This window comes from Camelus dromedarius, chromosome 1 (genome assembly GCF_036321535.1).
Source record: "Camelus dromedarius isolate mCamDro1 chromosome 1, mCamDro1.pat, whole genome shotgun sequence".
NCBI lineage: Eukaryota > Metazoa > Chordata > Mammalia > Artiodactyla > Camelidae > Camelus > Camelus dromedarius.
Genome location: NC_087436.1, coordinates 8,692,213 through 8,713,123, shown reverse-complemented (window position 1 = coordinate 8,713,123; position 20,911 = coordinate 8,692,213). Strand labels below are relative to the sequence as shown.

General features: G+C 39.3%; 1 protein-coding gene across 3 annotated transcripts in view; it reads left to right on the top strand.

Moving 5' to 3' along the window:
- Positions 1-20,911, top strand: part of FSTL5 (follistatin like 5) — a 663,480-nt gene that overhangs the window by 490,305 nt on the left and 152,264 nt on the right. For all 3 annotated transcript variants that reach the window (XM_064487260.1, XM_064487220.1, XM_010986860.3), the window contains exon 8: positions 1,401-1,521. In XM_064487260.1, the coding sequence (XP_064343330.1) occupies positions 1,401-1,521 (121 nt within the window). The remainder of the gene's footprint in view (positions 1-1,400; positions 1,522-20,911) is intronic.

The following is a 20,911-nucleotide window of genomic DNA, read 5'->3' as shown; positions in this document are numbered from 1 at the left end:
AGTGTTCCAGACTTTGGCAAGATGCTCTATTTCTGTTTTGCATTCTGCATTGAATTCTCCCTGCAAGCATTACAGGTCTGTCTTAAGCCTTCACTCTGCTTGTTCAAGGTCTCAAGCTCAGCCAGAGATGAGAGATTAGGGAGTCTGTCTTTTTCCTAAAACGTAAAGGAGGTCCATCTTTTCTGGTCATGCACGGAGCCCTGCACATTTGTTTCGCCTTCTAGAGTCCCGGGAACAGGCAGATCTTTTCAACCACCCCCTGCGCACGTGCCCTTCCCGTCTTCCCTGTTAAGATTTTTGGCATGCTAATCTTCATCCCCACTCATATCTCCGCCTTGAGAGCTGTAATGTTGCACAAGTACAGCTGTTTGTCTTCAATAATGGACTCAGGAGCAGGGCTGTTTACACAGACTGAGCTCCAAGTCTTGCGCAAAAAAAAAGGAAATCACGGAAATGGAAGTTTTCAGGGAGCTGCTACATCCATCAGAGAGTATGGGGTGTCAGAGGAGCCCCAAACCCGTCCTTCCCCGTCCGGGGTCAGCTAGGATGACGGTCTTCCCAGCCAGCAGAGGTACCAAGCTGGTGTTCTAAGGTTCCCACACAGCCGTGAAGAGACGAATGCCACCAGCATCACTGCTCTGGCTGAGACTCAGACATTTTTAACAGTAGATGCTCTGGGGAGCCCTTGACTATTTCCAGAGTTCTGGAAAAAAAATGATTTTGACAATTTTTGCCAGTGTATTCATTATCTTTATGAAAGATAAGTTTTTCTGGTCTTTACTACCTCTAGAGATGCTTCTTGGATTTGATTTTGACAAGCCGTGTGAGGATTTTTTCTTTCTTTTTTCTCAAATGGTTATGCATTTGAAATGTCATGGTTATTTATTTTTTTAATATACTGATTATTTCTGGGAGGCTTACAAAGTCCTATTCTATTTATATGGCTATAAATTTTATCTCTAAGTTCACACTGCTATAATATTTTTCTGGGTAAATTTAGAATTAACAGATATAAAAATTAACGGACAATTATAATTGTGAAAAATATATTAAGAGCTGTTTAACTATAAATAAGAAAAAATATATATTTTCATTAATTAAAAAGGTAGGCTGAATTACAATAACTATGTGAAAATTCAGTTATTTTATATAAATTTGTATAATTCAAATCAATACTAAGAGATTATTCTTTTTAAACAAAATTTGTCCTGAGAAAAAAGTGATTACAGCATATAAAATCTTCCAGCTTTGTAGAACTAATAATGATTGTTTTGATAGTTTAAAGGTAATATTTTAGTCATTTACTTTGCTCCTGAATACACTTTTTAAAAAGTGAATTGTTAAAATACATTTTAAATACAAACAATTCATTTTATTGAATTTTCCTTTTTTTTCTCTAGGACTTTGGAGATGATGGGTCCTTGTATATTACTAAGGTTACCACAACTCACATGGGAAATTACACTTGCTACGCAGACGGCTACGAACACATCTCTCAGACGCACATCTTCCAAGTGAATGGTAAGAATTGTCTAGCTGTCTTAATGGCTTTTTGGTTCACTAGCTATTCAAAGAACATAACAATAGACTAGGAAAGCTTTTTTTTTTTTTTTTTTTTTTTTTTGGAACTTAACTGCTGTAAAACCTTTTCCAATTATAACAAAAGTGTAAAACCTTTCCCAATTATAATAATTTTGTACCACTTTTGTCATCATGAAACATTATGGAGTAACTCATTCTAACTGGAAAATTCAAGCATAAGAAATTTAGATTATTTCTCAGCTCTAGAAAATCAACAATTAGGCAACCATATCAATTTTAGAAACTGAAAACCTTAAGCATTTAAATGTTTTAATTAGATCATCTGTTTAGTTGATCTTACTAATGATGTAGAAAACTTATTTATATATAGAAAATTTTATTTTGTTTAATTTTTTAAAAAAATTATTGAAGTACAGTTGATTCCCAATGATGTGTTAGTTTCTGGTGTACAGCGTAGTGATTAGGTTATATGTATGTATATTCTTTTTTATATTCTTTTCCATTATGGTTTACAGGATATTGAATATAGTTCTCTGTGCTATGCAATACAACTTTGTTGCTGATTTTGTATATAGTAGTGTGTATCTGCTAATCCCAAACTCCTAATTTATCCCTCCCCACCCCTTCCCCCTTCGGTAATCATAAATTTGTTTTCTATGTCTGTGAATCTGTTTCTGTTTTGTAACTAAGTTCATTTGTGTCATATTTTAGATTCCACGTGTAAGTGAAACGTGGTGTTGTCTTTCTCTGTCTGACTGACTTCACTTAGTATGATAATGTCTGGGTCCATCCATGTTGCTGCAAATGGCATGATTTCATTCTTTTTTATGACTGAATGATATTCACTACATAAATATACCACATCTTCTTTATCCAGTCACTTGTGGATGGACACTTACGTTGCTGTCATGTCTTGGCTGTTGTAAATAGTGCTGCTGTGAACATTGGGCTGCATGTATCTTTCTCAATTAGAGTTTTCTCTGGATAAATGCCCAGGAGTGGGGTTGCTACATCATATAGTAAGTCTATTTTTAGTTTTTTAAGGAACCTCCATACTGTTTTCCTTAGTGGCTACACCATTTTACATTCCCACTAACAGTATAGAGGGGTTCCCTTTTCTCCACACCCTCTGCAGCATTTATTATCTGTAGACTTTTCAATGATGGCCATTCTGACCGGTGTGAGGTGATACCTCATTATAGTTTTTATTTGGATTTCTTTAATAATTAGTGAAGTTGAGTATCCCAGAAAATTTTCCAATCTCAATAATTAATTTAATGGCTATGAACATTGGTCCAGTAGGCTGATACCATTCTTACAATCAGTACTCTTTTTTATTTATGATTTAATTCAAATTTTAGTTATTTAGATGAATTAATAATGTGGGATTGAATGTGTGATTCATTAATACACACACTGATGTATACAGTAATTTACTCTATGATTTACCAAAAGGGGGCAGAAAGTTACTTGGCTTTCTGTAGGAACAGCTGGGTGGCTAGTGTGATTGGTATGAATTAAGAGGAGTGGCAGCTATGAGATTGGAGAGGCAGCCTGGGGTCAGATCACATGGAGCCCCTTGGTCCCACTTAAATATTTGGATTCCTATTCTAACTGTAACTGGAAGCCATCAAAGCATTTACTGTATGAAGTAGAATGTTCTGATTTGTTTTAAAACAACAGGAAGCACTGAGACCTGTTTAAAAACATTATTTTAATAGTCTAGGGAACAGATAAAGTTGGCTTAAAATAAAGTGTTAATAATGAAGAAGTTAAGTGGTCAGATTTGGGATATATTTTGAAAGTAGATCTGGTAGTATTACTGAGGGGTGGCATGTGAATATGAGAAGAGAGCTTTAAACAAAAATGAACCCAAGGAATTTGGAGGAAGCACTTAGATATGTGGTCGTGACACTAACTGCAATGGACAAGGAGCACGTTTGGAGACCGAGATCAATGTTTTGTTTTTTTGTTTTTGAGAAGTTAACTTCAGTACCTTTAACCGGATGGATGTCCCCTGTGCAACTGAGTATGTAAGTCTGGAGATCAGAGTGACAGCCCAAAGTTGTGTGTTTAGGTAACGTCAGTGTGCAGAGACTGTTTAAAGCCATAAATATGACCATGATGACATGACCTTAGGATGGAGTATAGATCGCTGTGAAGTCAGGGGATTGAGCCTTGGCTCTGAGGTTAACACCTGGAGACAAGAAGACCTGGAATGGGCATCCTGTGGTGGGACATATGCGTCCTAGAAGTCAGTGAAGAAAATGTTGGAAAAAATGAACAGAAAGGTTTGGGAATTCACGGTTTGACCAAGGTTGGTGTCCCGCAGAAGCAGACTGAGACCTTGGCTTCTGGTGCAAGTACAGTTGTCACCTAGACGTGGGTCAAGGCTTGGAAAGTCATGTTCAAGGGAACCAGTTAGGAAAGCAGAGTTGCTGTGAAGGAGGTGAGGGGTGCTTGTCCCCAGGGTCTCATGTTTGGAGTTTGTCGTTCAGATACAGAAACTGTCCCAGAGGGTGCGCGATCTTGGGAGGACAGGACCAGTGCTGGGGGTGAGGAGGGTGCTCCCTGCCTGGATGCCATATTCCTGGGGAAGGGGTTGTCCTAGGAAGCCTGCCCCCCACCCCTGTTCGTTGTGACTGTTTACCCACAAATGGACTACTTGACAAGGCTAATGCTCTGCACTGCTTTGTTTTTGTTTTGTTGTGGTTTTGGGGGGGTTGTTTCCTTGCTTTTTAGAGTTAAGGAGAGCAATTCTCCCATTTTGTTCTTGGCTGACCATTAGTTCTGTCTGTTATAGCTTATCCCCACTTTCAGTCCTTGTTCGTCCAGTCTAAGGACCAACCATTCGAGAGCCCTTGCCAGTTTGTGGAGTGGTGTATGGTCCACGTCCTACCTGCATCAGAACCCTATGAAAAAATATCAGAAATGTAGAACCTGGGCTTTGCCAGCACTTTCTGGAAGTTCGATTTGAAATCTGCATTTTGATAGGCTCCTCAGGGAATTGGGGTGCTTGGTAAATCATGAGAACCATTCCAAATGGTGGCTCCTCCACGAGTCTGCTGTAGGTTTGGTATACAAGTCACTCATTTGCCGTCTCCAGCTGGGAAGCCCGGGAAGAACGCTCTGAGCCAAACTGCAGGCATTCACGTTGCAGGATGCACCCTGAGCAGTGCTGGGGAAACGCAGTGAGCGTTTACTCTCTGATGAACCGTTTACTCTGTGATCTCAGGTTTTTCTGAAGATGGAATGTGGAAATCAAGGAATAATGAGTTCTCAGGAACAGCGCCGCCTCTCTCCCCCTCCATCAGGCTGAGATGATGAGTTAATTAAGAGGAAGTCACATTAGCAGTGATTGTCTGGACTGAGATCTAATGCTTTCCCTTTTCCAGAAACCAAGATCCCTAAGGCTGGGAGTAAAAGCGGTCTCTTCGCATTACCTCCGACCACATTGAACCTGCTTCAGAATCCTTGGTATTGATGTTTCCATGAAGGGATGGGGTTTGGAAAGAGAAACAATGACATTGTCTTGGTTGAAAGTGAACAGAGAGAGAGAGAGAGAGAACTGTGCAGTGGCTGGAGTGATGTGGGATCACGAGGGGGGATTTGATGAAAACTGTAGATGTGGTTATCTTTCATGCTGATATGAACAGTCCAGTCAAGAATGAAAAGCAGCTCATAGGAGAGAAAAGGGGGAAACTTGCAGTAATCAAATCCTTAAAAAGTTGATTCAGCCTAGTACACAACTGGAAGGGTTGTGCTTTGCAAGACTGATAGTTAATCGGCTGAAACAGGGAACAAGACAGACTCTTTGGGAACAGATGCTCAGGGTGGCAGCGTGAGGAAATCCTTTTACCGTTGCTTGGGTTATTTCAGTGCAATGAAGAATACCAGCTATTTAAAGTGGGGAGTGTGTGAGAGCTCTAGCAGGTTGAAGAGAGGAAGACGTGTAAAATAATTACCTCGCAGGGACGTAGGCTGATGGAGCTGGCCACCTGTGCTTGGAATGTTGGGGAGATCTTAGGGTGTTCTTGAGGTGAGATATATTAGTATGTTCTCCCTCAGTTGTGGCTGGCTGTGACTTTGCAATCGTAGAAAGAAGAGATTTGGGTTTAACCAACATTTGATTTTGTCAGGTGAGTAAAAGTATAAAAGAGACAGGCCTGAGGAAGTTGAGCAAATTGATAAGAGAAAGACTGTAATGACGGACCACAGAATGAATGGTAAGGCAAGGAACGTGGGAGGCGAGGAAGGAAGGGAGCCCATGAGAAGTGTGAAATGGAGTGAAAAATTGACTGCAGTAGCCAAGTTGGTCAAATACTACGAGAATGGGGTCCTAGAGAGAGAGAGAAATGCAAAGCCTCCACTCAAAACGTTTTCTTAAGGCATCTGGCAATCGCTGTTTTTAAGAAAATCTTTCAATTAGCTCAAGTCTATATAAAGAAATAGCAGGGCCATTAAGGTTTGACAGGTGTTTAGGCAGCCCGGCTATTCTTCGAAATCTACCTTTTCTGTTCTGGCCTGAGATAAGAGGGAGAGTTGGAGTGTAGTGTAGACGAACATAAATTCATCAAATTCAACCGCAGCTGATAAAAAACAAAACAAAACCCTGTTCTACTGCATTTTATCAACTAAGGAAGACAATAAATGTATTTCAAAGATCATCATTAATATTTAAACCTATTTGAAGAAGCCAAAAAGTGGAGTTAAAAAATGTGTTACGTATCAGTAAGAGATTACCTTCAGCCCTGTAACAGAGATCCCAAATCACAGAGACTTAAAGAAGACCCTGGTGTAGTTATCTTCGGCATCAGAGAAGCCCTGAAGACCTGGTTCAGGATGGCAGCCTCACCACATCATCATCCTACGCTTCCGCTAGTTGTGGTTAACACCTGGTTTCCTTTCTCAGCGTCATCCCATGTTTTCCAAATGGCAGTGGAAATGCCAGTCATCGTGTTCACATTTCAACAAGGAAAAGGGAAGCCAGAGGAAGGAAAGATACCACCTGACACCTGCGAGAGCACATTTAAAAGATGTTTAAAGGAATCACCAACAGTAACTGCCACTGATCCTCTCAGTGCAGAGATTGCAAGAGAGAGTTCTTTGACCTTGGAGTCTACCATTCACAGAAAATGAAGGTTTAATTAATTAGAAGGGAGGAAGGTGAGAATAAATGTTGGGTAGGTAATTAGTGGCATTGTCACAAAAGTGTCTGGTGGGTCAAAACATTTTACAAAAGCTGTAATAGAATAATGACACTTGATAATGCAATATTTAGAAATGGTAGGATTAGCTATAAAACCACAGCCCTACAAGAGATTTGCTAAGCAAGTGGTTTGTCCCTGTTTTGGGGGTTTCCCTTTCCTTTGGTTTTATATTCTCCATATTTGGCGTAATAACTTTAAACATATGCTTTGTGTATAAGTAGATATAATATGCTTGCGATTACTCAGAATATTGTTATAGGCCAATAACAAAAGAAGAGTTGAGGAGGAGCTGTGGCGCTGAAAAACACAATGAAATTGCAAGAAAATGCAAATGAGGTAGACAAATAGCACATTTATGGGCCTAGCAAATTTCTGAAACTAGTTTAACTCATTTTTCATTCTCCATCCACTTTTCAGTAAAGGTTTAAAAGGCTTTTAGAAAGTCAGGTTTCCATTGGGAATTTAACATATTTATTTTAACAATTGGCTAATTAGTAATAAAACTAAAATATATTATTGATGACCATCAGAAGCTCTGAAAAATACCACAAGTCATTGGAATTTGTTGAAGAGTGTTTTTGAACTGCTGAGTCTATTTACATATCCCAGGGTGCAAGCCAAATGAAGGTCTATCAATAGCCCTTTTTCTTTTCAAACAATGCAAAATTAGATTATTGAAATATGAGTGAGATCCTGTGTCCTTGTCAGAAGAAACAGTATGTATATATCAAAGGAGCTTGACTCTACCAGTGGAATTCATTTCATGCTTTTCTTTTTCTTTTTACATAAAACAAATCGTCTTTAGATCTTCAGCTCATGGTACAGAGTGTTTGAAATGTTCGAAGTCATCCAGTGTTTACACTACCCTCTGGGCAGAAAGCTTGTCCATATTCACAACAGAGCCATACATAAGCTGTCATTTCTCTCTCATTTACTGTTTAGAACCTCACACATAATCTTGAGTGGACGATTTTTCAACTCATTTTAGAAACGTCCACACAAAATTGCTAGTTTTATGGGATGTCTACTAGAACACCCCTTTTTCTCCTCCTTCAGGGTTTGGATACAGCTGAATGAAAGACATGTGGAACTAACCATAGAGACATCAAAGCATCACTGCCTTTACTAGTAAAGCTTTTGACAGCAAGCAGCTTAAGTCTGGAGAAGCAGTGGCTTGCTTCTTCTGTGTCGTGGACTTGAACTGAGTTATCTGGTCCCATGCAGCTTTCCCTGCTAAGCTGGGAATCAAACTGCGAGCAGTAAGATGCAGAAAGCAGGAAACGACAGACCAAGTGTCTCCTCTCTGCCTTCCTCCCACTGTGTGTTATTAGAGGATGCCAGAGAGAAGCCTTGAGGGCTACTCTGGCTCAGTGGTTCTCTACCTGCGGTTCTGGGGCCAGCAGCTTGAGCTACTTGTGTTACCAAAGGCAAGTTCCTGTGCCCAACACACCGTGAGGCCAAACAAACTGAAACGTTGGAGTTTGGAGCAAAGAAAGGTTGACTGCAGGGCCGAGCCAGGAAGGCGGGGTGGCTCATGCCCAAGAAAACTCTAAACTCCTGGAAGGGTTTCAGCAAAGCCCATTTAAAGGCAGGTGAGGGAGAGGGTCCAGGGTTATGGTCAACTTGTGCACAACCCTCTGATTGGTTGGTGATGAGGAAACAGGGTGGTCAACACCATCAACCCTCAGGCACCAGAAGGTCTGGGGGCCACATGCTCTCCGTCATCAAGTAGTTCATTTCTTCCCTTTGGTGGTGGTTTTCAGCATCTGAAACACTCAGGAAATAGACATGAGATGCTATGATCTGGGCACCTCAGAGAGGAGCCGCAGCAGAGGGCGTGGGGAGGGGTCTGGCCCTGGAGGATCCCACAAGGTCCTGCTCCACTATGCTTGTTTTGAATGCAGATTCTCAGGATGCATACATCCTGAATCAGAGGCTCTGGTCATGAGGTAGGATGGTCTGCGTTTAAGGAACCCTCCTGATGACTCTAAGGATAAGGTTTGAGAACAATTACTCAGCTGTTTGATTCCGGAGACATATGTGAAGTTGGGGTATAGGTTCTTCTTCATGTTCTCCAGCCTTACTCTTACTTTTGACTTCAAAGAAGCATACAGTGATCTCAGGAAGTGGCTCTTTCTTAGGAGGTTGAGATCAGCCATGGGTCAGATCAATCCTGATTTGCTGCAGACCCCACTCGGGCTTCCTCCTCTTCCTCCGAGGACATCCCCTGACAGCTGAGCATGCAGGGGTTCGTCTCTCTTCCACTCTCCTTAGGACTTTATTGGACACAAGAAGCTTTATCCACTGCACTCAGGGTAGCCCGATTGTGCCAGGGACTGAATGCCCCCGGGGACAGCCCTTAACCAATGAGGGACACGAGTGATGGCTGAGAAGCCCCCTTCCCCCTCAGTGGGAAGATGCTCAGATGCATTCTACCTGATTCCTCAGATGGTCCCCACTGGAACTGAGTCTTTTTGGTGCTGTCCTTTTTTTCCCCCTCTATCTTACTTTTCCTTCTCCTTCACTTGTGCTTCCTGGGATCACACCCCAAACTATTTGAACCTAAGTTCTTTTCTCAGATCTGCACTTGGGGACACTCATACTTAGGGAAGCTTTTAACTGACTGACTTTTGCTGCCCTTGTGTGGCCTGCCCTGAGAGCTAGAATGTTTGCTTTTAGAAGGCTTTGAAATATGATACAATAGTACATTAATTCATTTGAGGATTCTAGTCTTTCCCATGCTAAATTATGTTCCGTTACACTGTTCAGTAGAGCTCTCCAGAGCTTCTGCAATTAGATTAAATCATGACATCAAGATACTCCAATTATGCCATAGCAAGATCATAGAGATACTCAAATTTTAATATATAATCTAATTATTAAATTCCCAGAGAGAAGTAATACTTCAAAGATTAAAGTTTCAAAGAAATTAGTCCAAAGTGATTAATACCCAAAATTAAATTCTCTGTCCTTGTGACATAAAGTCTAAAGAAAGTTGGAAAGTTTTAAGAACAATTAAAGTCTAAAGAATCAAGATCCTCCCTAATTTCTTATTATTTCTTGAAGTTTGTGGTTTTGGGATAACTTCAGCATCTCCATCCTGGGCTAATTCTCACTGGGTCTAAGTGATGCTATGTGTTTTCAAATGGCTGCACATATTCTTTATTTGTTATTTCCTGGAATTCTGCCTTCTGATGGATTACACAGTTTTCAGAATTCTATTTTTCCTCCACTAATCATTTATTGGCTATACTTCTTGGCATGAATTTTAGGTGTAGCTGATTTATTTCTAATATACAACTTTAACTTATTACTATGTATCTTCAGATACTTTACCACTTCACATATAAAATAAGAAACTTGATACAGTACACTTTGACTCACCCCTTTTCATCTGTTGTGATAATATCATCAAACATTTTACTTCGATCATTATTCTTACTGTAATTAAATATCTTTCAAAGAATTAAAAAAAAAAAAACAAGAAAGCAAGACTTTTGCATTTACCCTTTCTGATTTCATGTAAATCCAAATTTCTGGATTTTCCTTCAGTCTAGTAAATATCATTTAACACCGTGCAGTTCAAGTCTGCTCCTGATACATTTTCACAGCCTTTGTTGTTTAAAGATATTTTAAAATTTTGTCTTCACTGAAGAATTATTCCTGCTGGAAACTGAATTTTGGGCAGATGGTTTTTTTTGTTGTTTTCGTTCAACACTTTTCACATGTTATCCTATTGTCTTTAGTCTTGTGCGATGTCTAATGAGAAGTCTGTTCTGTTTCTACTCTTTTTTCCCCATTTCTCTGGCTGCTTTTGTAATTTTCTCTTTTTCAATGGGTTTCAGCAATTTGATTATGATATGCCTTAGTTTTATCTTCTCTACTTAGATTTATCCTGCTAGGATTGTTCAACTTGGATTTTCCTGTATGTTTTTTTTCCAACAAATTTGGAAACAAAAATAATTGGCCATTCTTTTCAAATTGATTTCTGCTCTCTTCCTCCATTGGGAATCCAATTACAGATATGTGTTATTGCTCAATATTTTCACACAGGCCCTAAGCTCTTTTCCTTTTATTTCTCTTTAATCTTTATTCTTACTGTACTTCAGTATAGATAAATTCTATTGCTCTGACTTCAAGGTAAAAATCTTTCTTCTGCCTGTCTAATTTGCTATTAATCCCAAACATAGTATTTTAAAAGTTTATTTCAAATATTATATTTTCAACTCTAGAAGTTCCTTTTTTTATAACCTACATTTCTCTCCTCATGGTGTCTGTGCTTTTCTTTAAATCTTACAACCTATTCATGCCAGATATTTTAATTATTTCTTGCTAATTTCAGCATCTCTAAAATTTTTGTCCCTATTGACTGATATTTTTCTCACATATGAGTCGAATTTTCTCTTTTATTCTCATATCAGTTAAAATATTTTTTAAAATTGGATGAAGAAAATTGTTGAGGAAGATTTGCTGGACACTTTTGAGAAGTTTTGTTTTGACATTAATTTACCTGTATATCAGTTTGATATTTTAGATTTTTTTTCAAACTTCATTTGAATATTTCTGGAGTAGCCTTTACATTAGTTTGTTTCCTCATCCTTCCAAGAAGTATTGTTTCTGGAGTCCCTATGAGCTCTCCAATCTGTTTACTCAGATGGGTCCCTCCAGTCTGAAGTCTGATTAGGTGAACTCATATGTCACCCATCACTGTGTAAACTCCTGGAACTTTTAGACTTTTAGCTCTCTGGGTATATGTCTTGCTATAGCCACTGAATTTTGCCTGACTTTGTAGACTTTCATTCTATGCATTGAACCAAAGCTCCCAAAGACCCCTCTTCAGATTCCTGTAGCTCTTTGTCTACATATTTCTCTCCTTTTTGGTGCACTCTTCTATATATTACAGCTGCCAAGCTTTCTTGGCTTCTAGTATCTTTATCTTTAGTTCATTGAGACCCTTCAGTTCCCCCTCCCTGCATCAGTGTCAGCTGAATGCCTTTAGGCTGATAGCTGAGGCAATGAGACAGCTTATCCCATTGTTTATTCTTTTTTCTCTTATTTTGGGGATCAGAGTGCTCTGCTGCTGGCTTCCGATGTGTGATAAAAGTTGCTTCACATTTATTCTATTTATGTCTGGTGGAGGACGCCTTATCTCTTACTCATTTTCATTATGATCTCATATCTCATAGGAACCATTCTTAAAACTGAGAGGTTGTACTAATTAAAGTCTAGTTTTCTCATGACCCTCATGTGTAAAAGTTCTGAAAGTTAGTGAGGATGGTTAAGGTTGACAGCCTGAAGGCATATCAAATAAATTTTGAAATTGCAAGTAATACTTCTTTGTTCTCAGAGTTCAGTATTTAATTCTGCCAAAAGCCATGCCATGTACTCAGCAGTTTATGAAGGAAGGAGAATGACCAAAAAAAAGAGTTGGTTTTGCGGTGGCAAGATATGATTCTTTTTTAATCAACTGCTTAAGGTTAAAGAACTTAGATTTAATTGATCAAAACCACACATAAATAGGGGGCATAGCTCAGGGGTAGAGCATTTGACTGCAAAACCACACAGAAATAGGTTAATTTTGTCACTGTAAATGGAGAAAACATGATTTGTTGTCTACCAGATAACTTCCTGTAGTTTTCTTTAGTAATAGAAGGCCAATTTTAGTGGGCCACCCACCAAAAACTGTGTTTCCCAGATCCCTTTGCAGCAAGATGTTGTCCTGTGACAAAGTGGTGGCCAGTGGTGTGTGAGGTAACTAATGCATTTAATGTCTGAATTATGACCATAAAAGGAAAGATATGTGCCTTCCATCCTCTTTTTTTTTTTTTCCTATTTCTGCTTTTTTTTGGAATATGGGTCTAATGATGGTAGCAGGAGAAGCTATTTTTAATTTGGAGGAAGAAAATCATTTTTTGAAGATAGCAGAAGAACAAAAATAGATGGTACCTGGGTGGGGTAGACTGAAAATGACTTCACAGAAGCTAATCACATCCTAATCCTCGGGACAGGTGAAGGCTACTTCATATGTGACAGGGGACTTGCATATGTGATTCAGTTAAGGTTCTGAAGATAAGGATATTATCCAGGTAGTCTCTACGTGTAATTTATAAGGGTCCTCAGACAAGAGAGGCAAGAAAGACAAAGAAAGAATTAGGACATGTGATGACAGAAGCAAGAAGTTAGAAGGATCTGATGAATGAGAATGTAGGTACAATTTTCACATCAGAAATTGCAAGGATGTGCATTTTTCCCTGGAGCCTCCAAAATGAACCAACCCTGCTGGCAGCTTAGTAAAACTGATTTTGGATTTCAGAAGTGTAAGAGAAGAAATTTGTGCTGCGTGAAGCCACTTAAATTTGTGGTAATGTGTTATAGAGGCAACAGGAAACAGATACGTTGAGTATGCAATAAGAGGAAGTGACTAAACCATCATTTGGCCACTGGCAAGGACATGTACCTTGTTTAAGCCACGGTATTTGGTTCTCTGTGTGAAAACACCTTAATTGCATCCATGCTCTCAAGCCAGCATCCCTCTTTATAACACAGATCAGGACTTCTATCTTATTTAAGCCGCTGACTGTACTGTTGCTCTGTTTATTCCAGTAGTTTAAGCACCGTCCTTCCTTTCTGTAGGTAGGATGATTTCCTACAGGAAACGTGAGAAATCAGCTTGATTTCAGTCCAGTTGGGGGTTGATAATGGGGCTCTGCTTCATGCAGTGATCGATCCAGGATCCTCTCTCTACAGTCCGTAATATCCTATAATTCAGCACTCCTGAATGTCCTTGCTCCGATCTGTGAACTATTTGTCATGAGATAAAGTATAGAAATGATGAATATGCTTTAAAATTTGTATAGTAAATCCATAGTGTTATACCATCTATGAAAGGGGTCCTATGTTCTGTAACTGCAGAAATTGAAGGGGAAAAAACATCTCCACCACTGTGGACGGTTTTAGAATCCCTTCCCAAGGCCTTAAGGTCTTCCACTGGATTGTCTGAGTTTGTTTCACAGACAACAAGAGACCACGTGTGAAGGACTTTGTGGGAGATTTTACAGAACAGGTCTTGTGGTAGCAGACAGCACTTTGGCCAGTTGACCAGGACGCGCATTTAGTGCTTTGTATTGTAAAGGAGTCTGAAAAAGGTAAGAGTTAGCTCTGGGCTCAGAAAGGAGAGGGAATACACTGAGCGTGCATCTGGCCTGATTGTGCCACAAGAGCTCCGTGTTCATAAACTTTCGGGGAGAAAGATCAGACCCCGCAGGGTGCCACCTCTCTCAGAAGACAGTTAAGACAATCACCTTGTCCTTGGGAACAGGCCTTTGTGGACCAGGTGCCACACTGGGATTACTTGCATTTGTGAAGCCAGGTCTATAAGGGATTACGCCGGAGCCCCACAGTGTTTCAGTTGGTGTGTATTCCCTGTCTGATTCTGAGACAAAAATTGAGATGAATGTGCCTTCAGGGGCTGGTGCAGACCTAAAGCTCCCCTGAGCTCCACCATGTTTCATGTCCTCAGTGTGGAAGTTTCTAGACCCTATGCTGTATTTATTTCTGCTACATTTCCCCCTGTATCTCATTCTCTCTTTCTCTTAGTCATTCCATTGTTTCTTTTAGGCGGGATTAGCCTCTTAATTTGGCTCTTTTGTTCTTCCTTTGGTTGGGAAGTATGCCAGAAGGAAGGGTCGGCCCTGTTTTTCACTGCTTTATGCTGCCTAGCCCAAACACTTATGTTCTCACGTATTTCTCTGTGTATTGCCCTGTGGGATCTGTCACAGTGAGAGATTGGAAAATATGGCACTTGGATCTGCCAAAAGCATTCATAAGTCAGACAAATATTTTCCACCTTCTCCTTTCTGATCTAAGTAATCCCACCCAAGGGCTTTACTTCCATTAGAACAGCATCTAACCCCTGCCCAGACTCGGTCCATCATGATCTTGCTTAGGCCCCTTTCGGTATGTTTCATCTTGGCTGTGGCTTCCCTTGGAGCCTTAACTCCACAGATTCCCTGGCTACGTGCCCTTGGGTTCGGAGGACAGCTCCGCCACCTCCTGCAGTCACTGCCACCTTACGTCCGGGGGTGCTGTGATCATTTCATACGCTCTTCCGTCTTTCTGACACATTTCCCCACAATTCGTGTGAACAGTTGATCGAGACTTATGACGTGTTATTCTCATATTGGTGTATCCCCGACTTCACATTTATGAGGTCAGGTCACATGCTTCCCCTGCTGGAAATCCTACATTGGCCCCCAGTGTCACTCAGATTAAAAGTCGGTCTCTTAAACACCCATCAAGACTGTTGTGTTGTGATTTCGCAGTTTCTTCCTAGCCTGCTCCTCTCCCCCTTGCAAACTCCACTCCAGCTGCTCCTAATGCTCATTGCTGTTCTGGTCTTAAACATCGCAAGTTTGCCGTTGGCTGTTCCCTCTGCACGAAGAGACTTCACCAAACCCCTACAAGGCTGCCTTCCAACCACTTTCAACTCCTGGGTTCAATGTCCCTTTCTCAACGAAGTCTATTCAAACTAGACAATTTAGGAGTACCGCTGGTCCCCACCTTCCCACGCTCCCGGTCCCTCTCAGTTGTATTTATGGACAGCATTATCCCTTCCTAACAAGTTGTGTGCATCCTGAAATGCTGGTAATACTGCTCTTTTCCTCATAGGTCAACGTCTTTGAAATAGGGACACATTCTTCAAAGCATGGTTATAAAAACAATGTGTCTATCAAGTGCCAACATTTTCTTCTTTGTTAGTGGCATGTAGATAATAGCATCTCAGATTTAATTAAATAAGGTAAATGCTTATCTAATATATTTGTAGTTCATTTTTGGTCTTTCCTCACTGGAGGAGAGTTCCTCTCTCTCTCTCTCCCCCTTTGCGTGCCTAAAGCAGTGCCTTTGAGCATCGTTATGACTCAGTATATCTTTGCTGAGTGAAGGCGCAGAGCAGATGGAAGGATGGATGTCGTTAGTTCCTGGTGCTGGATCCCTCTGCAGAGTCACGCTAGCCTGGTCTCTGAGATTTTTCCAACCCCCTCTGCTGTCAGATTGCTGAGACCACCAATGGTTTTACTAAATACACAACCGAAGTGTTTCCTCTTTTTCTAATGATACTTGTTTTAAGAGAAGTTAGTCCTCAGAGCCATGTCTCCACAGTATGCATTTGTGTGTGTGTGTGTGTGCATGTATGTGTGTGTGTTTGTATGTGATGTATATATTTGTGTGTTTGTATGTATGTGCATATGTGTTTGTGCATGTTTGTGTGTATATGTGTTTGTGTGTGTTTTGTGTGCATTTTTGTGTGTTTATATGTGTATGTGCACGTGTTTGTGCATGTTTGTGTGTATATGTGTTTGTGTGTTTGTTTTGTGTGTATGTGTGTGTGTCTGTGCTATGTGTGTTTGTGTATGTGCATATGTTATTGTGCATGTTTGTGTGTATGTGTTTGTGTGCATGCATGTGTCTTTGTGTATATGTGTTTGCATGTATATATGTGTATGTGTATGTGGTGGGGTGTGTGTGTGGTGTGTGTGGTGTGTGTGTTTCTATGGACATTAAGATCTAATTTTCTTTTCATATCTGGTGGCTTCTCTGTCCTCTAAGATGTTTTCTTAAGTAAACCTCTCTCTCCAATTTAATCACTTTCTTCCTTTGTTTTGTTTTCCTTTGTTTTGTTTTCATTTTATATTACTGCTGTCCTGATGAAACATTAAAGTGTATATTTGAAACCACTTCAGGTCCTCCTTGACACTCTGAGCAAACCTCATTCTTAGAGATAATGAAGACATGGAGCTTTCACTGCTGTTTTTCGCCTTAGTTTCCAATGCTTTCATTGAGTTTTTTCCCTGTCTGTCCCTTAAGATTTATTTCTCTAAAATAAGATACTTTTTACTTTGTATTTGTTGACAAATAAACATAAGAACAAAATATAATTTTTCTTTGGATGAAGACACATTGTAAATATCTGCGATCTCAGAGTCATGACCAGAGTTTATCTAAATAAGGAACCGAGGTCCTTGTTACCACCTAGCAGTGAGCCGGCCCCTGGGAGCCTTTGAACAAGCCCTTCCTTACAGAACTTAGCCCTCCAAGAGCCCTCCTTTTAACTAAAGGTAGTTGATGGAATCTGGGCAGTTTAGAACTGCCTACTTAGGGCTGCTGCTAACAATTTAAAGCGATAACCTATACTGAACTCTTTGTAACACTAATGGAAATTAGCTTCCTATGCATTCGAGAAAAAAAAAAACCCACGAAAATGCTGTCTACAGACCTGGTTGAGAAACACAGGCAAAGTCACTTGCTGATACGTAAAAAGGCCCTACCTCTGCTTCTACTGTGATTGAAACTCCAGACCAAAGTGCACCCGCGTGATTCAAAATTGAACCATGACAGCCCTTACACAGGGCGAACTGTCTCCTGAGGTCTGTGTTTGGCACAGCTCTGCCTGCATAACACAGCTTTTCACTTATGGAAGAAAATCATCCAATGGGTCAAGTCCAATTAGCCCCTATATTTGAAGCTTAAGCACCTCTTGGGAAGTGATGGAAATGTTAGCTATCTCTGTTGTGGTGGTGGTTTCACAGGTGTAGACATCTATCAAAATTCATGAAATTGTACATCTGAAATATGCGTCGTTTACTCTGTAGGAATCATATCACCATAAAGGTGTTAAAATTTAAAAAAAAAAAAAATCCTCTTTAAAAACCAAGACTTAAACATAGAAAAAAAAGTAAGGAGGGAGAGGGCATAACTCAGTGGTAGAGCACATGCTTAGCATGCACGAACTCCTGGGTTCAATCCCCAGTACCACCACTTAAAATAAATAAATAAATGAGCAAACCTAATTACTTCCCCTACTGGCAAAAAAATAATAATGATAAAAAATTTTAAAAAGTAAGTCAAAAAAAATAAAATAAAACTTAAGACCTAAAGCTACCTGGTAAGGCTACAAGCATACAGAAGCCAACTTTTTGACTAGTATATATATATATAGAGAGAGAGACCATATATAAACCATAAATTTGTTTATTTATATGTATATAAATAAAAATATCAGCCCCAAAGAATATACCAATCAGAGTTAAGTTACTCACTGGAGGCATTCAAAATCTATGATTTTTTGTTAACCACAGACGCTCCTTGTGAATTTGTCAAGGTTTCCTAAAGCCTCAGATGTTGGGCATTTAGGAAAGCAGTAAATGATGCTCCTCCAGACGTCAGCAGGGAAACGGGGCTGAATCACTGATGGTCTCATAGGGTCAAGAGAGCAGAGCAGACCCGGAATGTGAGAAGAGATGGGCAGACTGTACCCTGTCTTTCTCAAAATATACCAAGCACTTGGTTTTTCTCTCCTCCCACTTAGGGACTTAATAAGGGCTGGGGAGAGACACAGTCCTCTGCTTGAATCGAAGAGATGTGTACAGTCAATCTGTTGTTTACTGGAACAAATCTCTCAGTTACATGACTCATTCTCAGATACTACTGTTCTCTGTTCACCTACGATTGATTCTCATCTAAATTCATTCAACCAGAATTCTTTTATGGTATCAGTCAATATACCATATGCACTTCTGTGTGTAAATGGATGCATTCAGCCTTGTTTTTGACATTACACAATTATTTGCCTTCATGAAATTTCAGTCTGCGTATGCCTGCGTGCATATTGAAATTGGAATGACGTGGTTTAACCGGACTAGTTTACACGGGTTGGTGGGTGTGCTATGTCATAGACAACTTCTGTGCACACGAGTACTGGTCATGTTACAGAACACTCATGAGGTGGCCAGCACTGAAAGAACTGTATAATGACTAATTAACATAATGACACTTGTATAACAAGAAAGTCGAAAGAAGGTTAATGTGATAATGAGGCTTATTTGATCTTAAAGATTTAGCATGAGGGCACTCTCAAGATAGCTTAATGAGGTTTTAAGCACCTTTTGCAATTTGCGTGTGTACTTGTTAATCCATATGGTCCAAAAATGAATTTCACTTCATTTAAATTAATGAATTTCTCTAATCCCTTTCCCTTTTCTCTTGAAACAACAAGAGTGCGCTTTCACTCCTATTGGTGACGGTGTTTCCTTGAGGTCTTCACTGAGTGTGCGTTACTTATGACTTTTTTTTTCTATATTATGCTTAAACTGGAGCTCACTTCAATATAGGACAACACTTAAAAATGGCAAAACAACAGCTTAGTGTAACTCAGGCAGTTATGACAAGTCATGACCTGACTCTTGTAACTGATCTTTGTGTCATTTAGCATGTTTTATTGCACCATACAACAGTAAATTTGATTTCCTTATCTGAGACCTGTGTCATTTTTAAACTTGATGAAATGGAAAGAACATTTTAGAAATTAACAATAAAACAGATCATCATTTGTAGCAATGATTCAGTCAATGGCATTCCGTTCCCTGGTGCGCTGGACACTATAGAATTATATTTTCACATTCCGTATAAAGGTTTTCATGAGTCCTCCAAATTACCTTTTTTATATTTTGTTAATACTTAAGTGTGATTTTACAATTTATTTATGTGATTTTTATGGCTTATTCCTTATTCCTTTTTTTATTGACATATATTTGATTTACAATGTTGTGTTACTTTCTGGTGTACAGCACAGTGATTAGGTTATACACATATATATTCTTTTGCATATTCTTTTTCATTATAGGCTATCATAAGGTACTGAATATAGGTCCCTGTGCTATGTGGTAGGACCTTGTTTTTTTATATAGTACTGTGTATGTGCTAATCCCAAACTCCTAATTTATCCCTACCTCCCTTCCCCCTTTGGTAACCATAAATTTGTTTTCTGACTATGAGTCTATTTCTGGTTTATAAATAAGTTCATTTGAATTAATTTTTTAGATTCTATGTATAAGTGATATTATATGATATTTGTCTTTGACTTATTTCGCTTAGTATGATCATCTCTGGGTCCATCCATGTTGCTGCAAATGACATTATTTCATTCTTTTTATGGCTGAGTATATTCCATTGTATAAATATACTACATTGTCTTTATCCAGTCACCTGTTGGCGCTTAGGTTGCTTCCATGACTTGGCTATTGTAAATAGTGCTTCTATGAACATTGGGGTGCATGTGTCTCCTTGAATTAGAGTTTTCTATAATATATACCCAGGAGTAGGATTGCTGGATCATATGGTAACTGTATTTTTAGTTTTTAAGGAATCTACATACTGTTTTCCATAGTGGCTACATCTCCTTATTCCTTTTGGTATGCAGTTTCCTCTGTAGTGCATTAATCTTAAAGTCATCAAGACACAGCGTGCTGGCATGCGTGGGTCTCTTGTCTTCTCTGGCTGGTCTAAGTCAGATCCTTTTCTAAGGCTGAAATCATGTTCCACATTTAACATGAAGCCCTGCAGCTTCTGCAGCTCACAGTCATCAGTTCCACCTCAGGCTTCCTGAGTTCCTAGATCTTTTTGTTTTCATTAGAAGTAGTTCATTTGATTTTCATACCACCTTTCCTTTAGATTTTTAATGTATATGGAGCATTGTAATTAGAGGTCCAAATAACAAGGACCACAATTCATCAATTCTTTGCTTTTTCTATAGGCTTAATTTTGTATTTTTCAGATAGTAAATAAAGAAATCTTTATTGACCTACTTTGCTTATTGAACTGGAATTTTTTTTTTAATATACTAAATAATCAACTAAACAGTTTGTGGACTGGTGAAAGTTGGACACTCTGTGTTGCAACCATGGGATTTGTGCTTGTAGATTGCTACCCTCAAAGGGTGAAATTAGCCATTGAACAAATCTCACAGCAGGTTAGTTATTAATGAAATGTTTTGGTGGCGCAAGCAAGGACATAGTTCTTACCCAGACAGCCTTTTTGAAACTTAATCCAAAAGGTCTTACGTAAAGTACAAAAGAACTGTTTCAAAACAGGTCATGTAGATGTCTGGTTTGCTTACATTTTTTTGTTCATAGCAGGGTTACTACTCTTGCAATAAGTAATTGTCAGTGGGAGTCAGAGAGAAAAATCTGGGCACAGGCTTAAGTAGCATTTTCCCTCAAAAATCTATATATGTGTTTATTTGAATGTATTTATTGAGATGATACTAAATTCAAGGAGGTTTCAATTTAGCTAAGATTATTAGGTAAACATCCATCAAAAGTTTA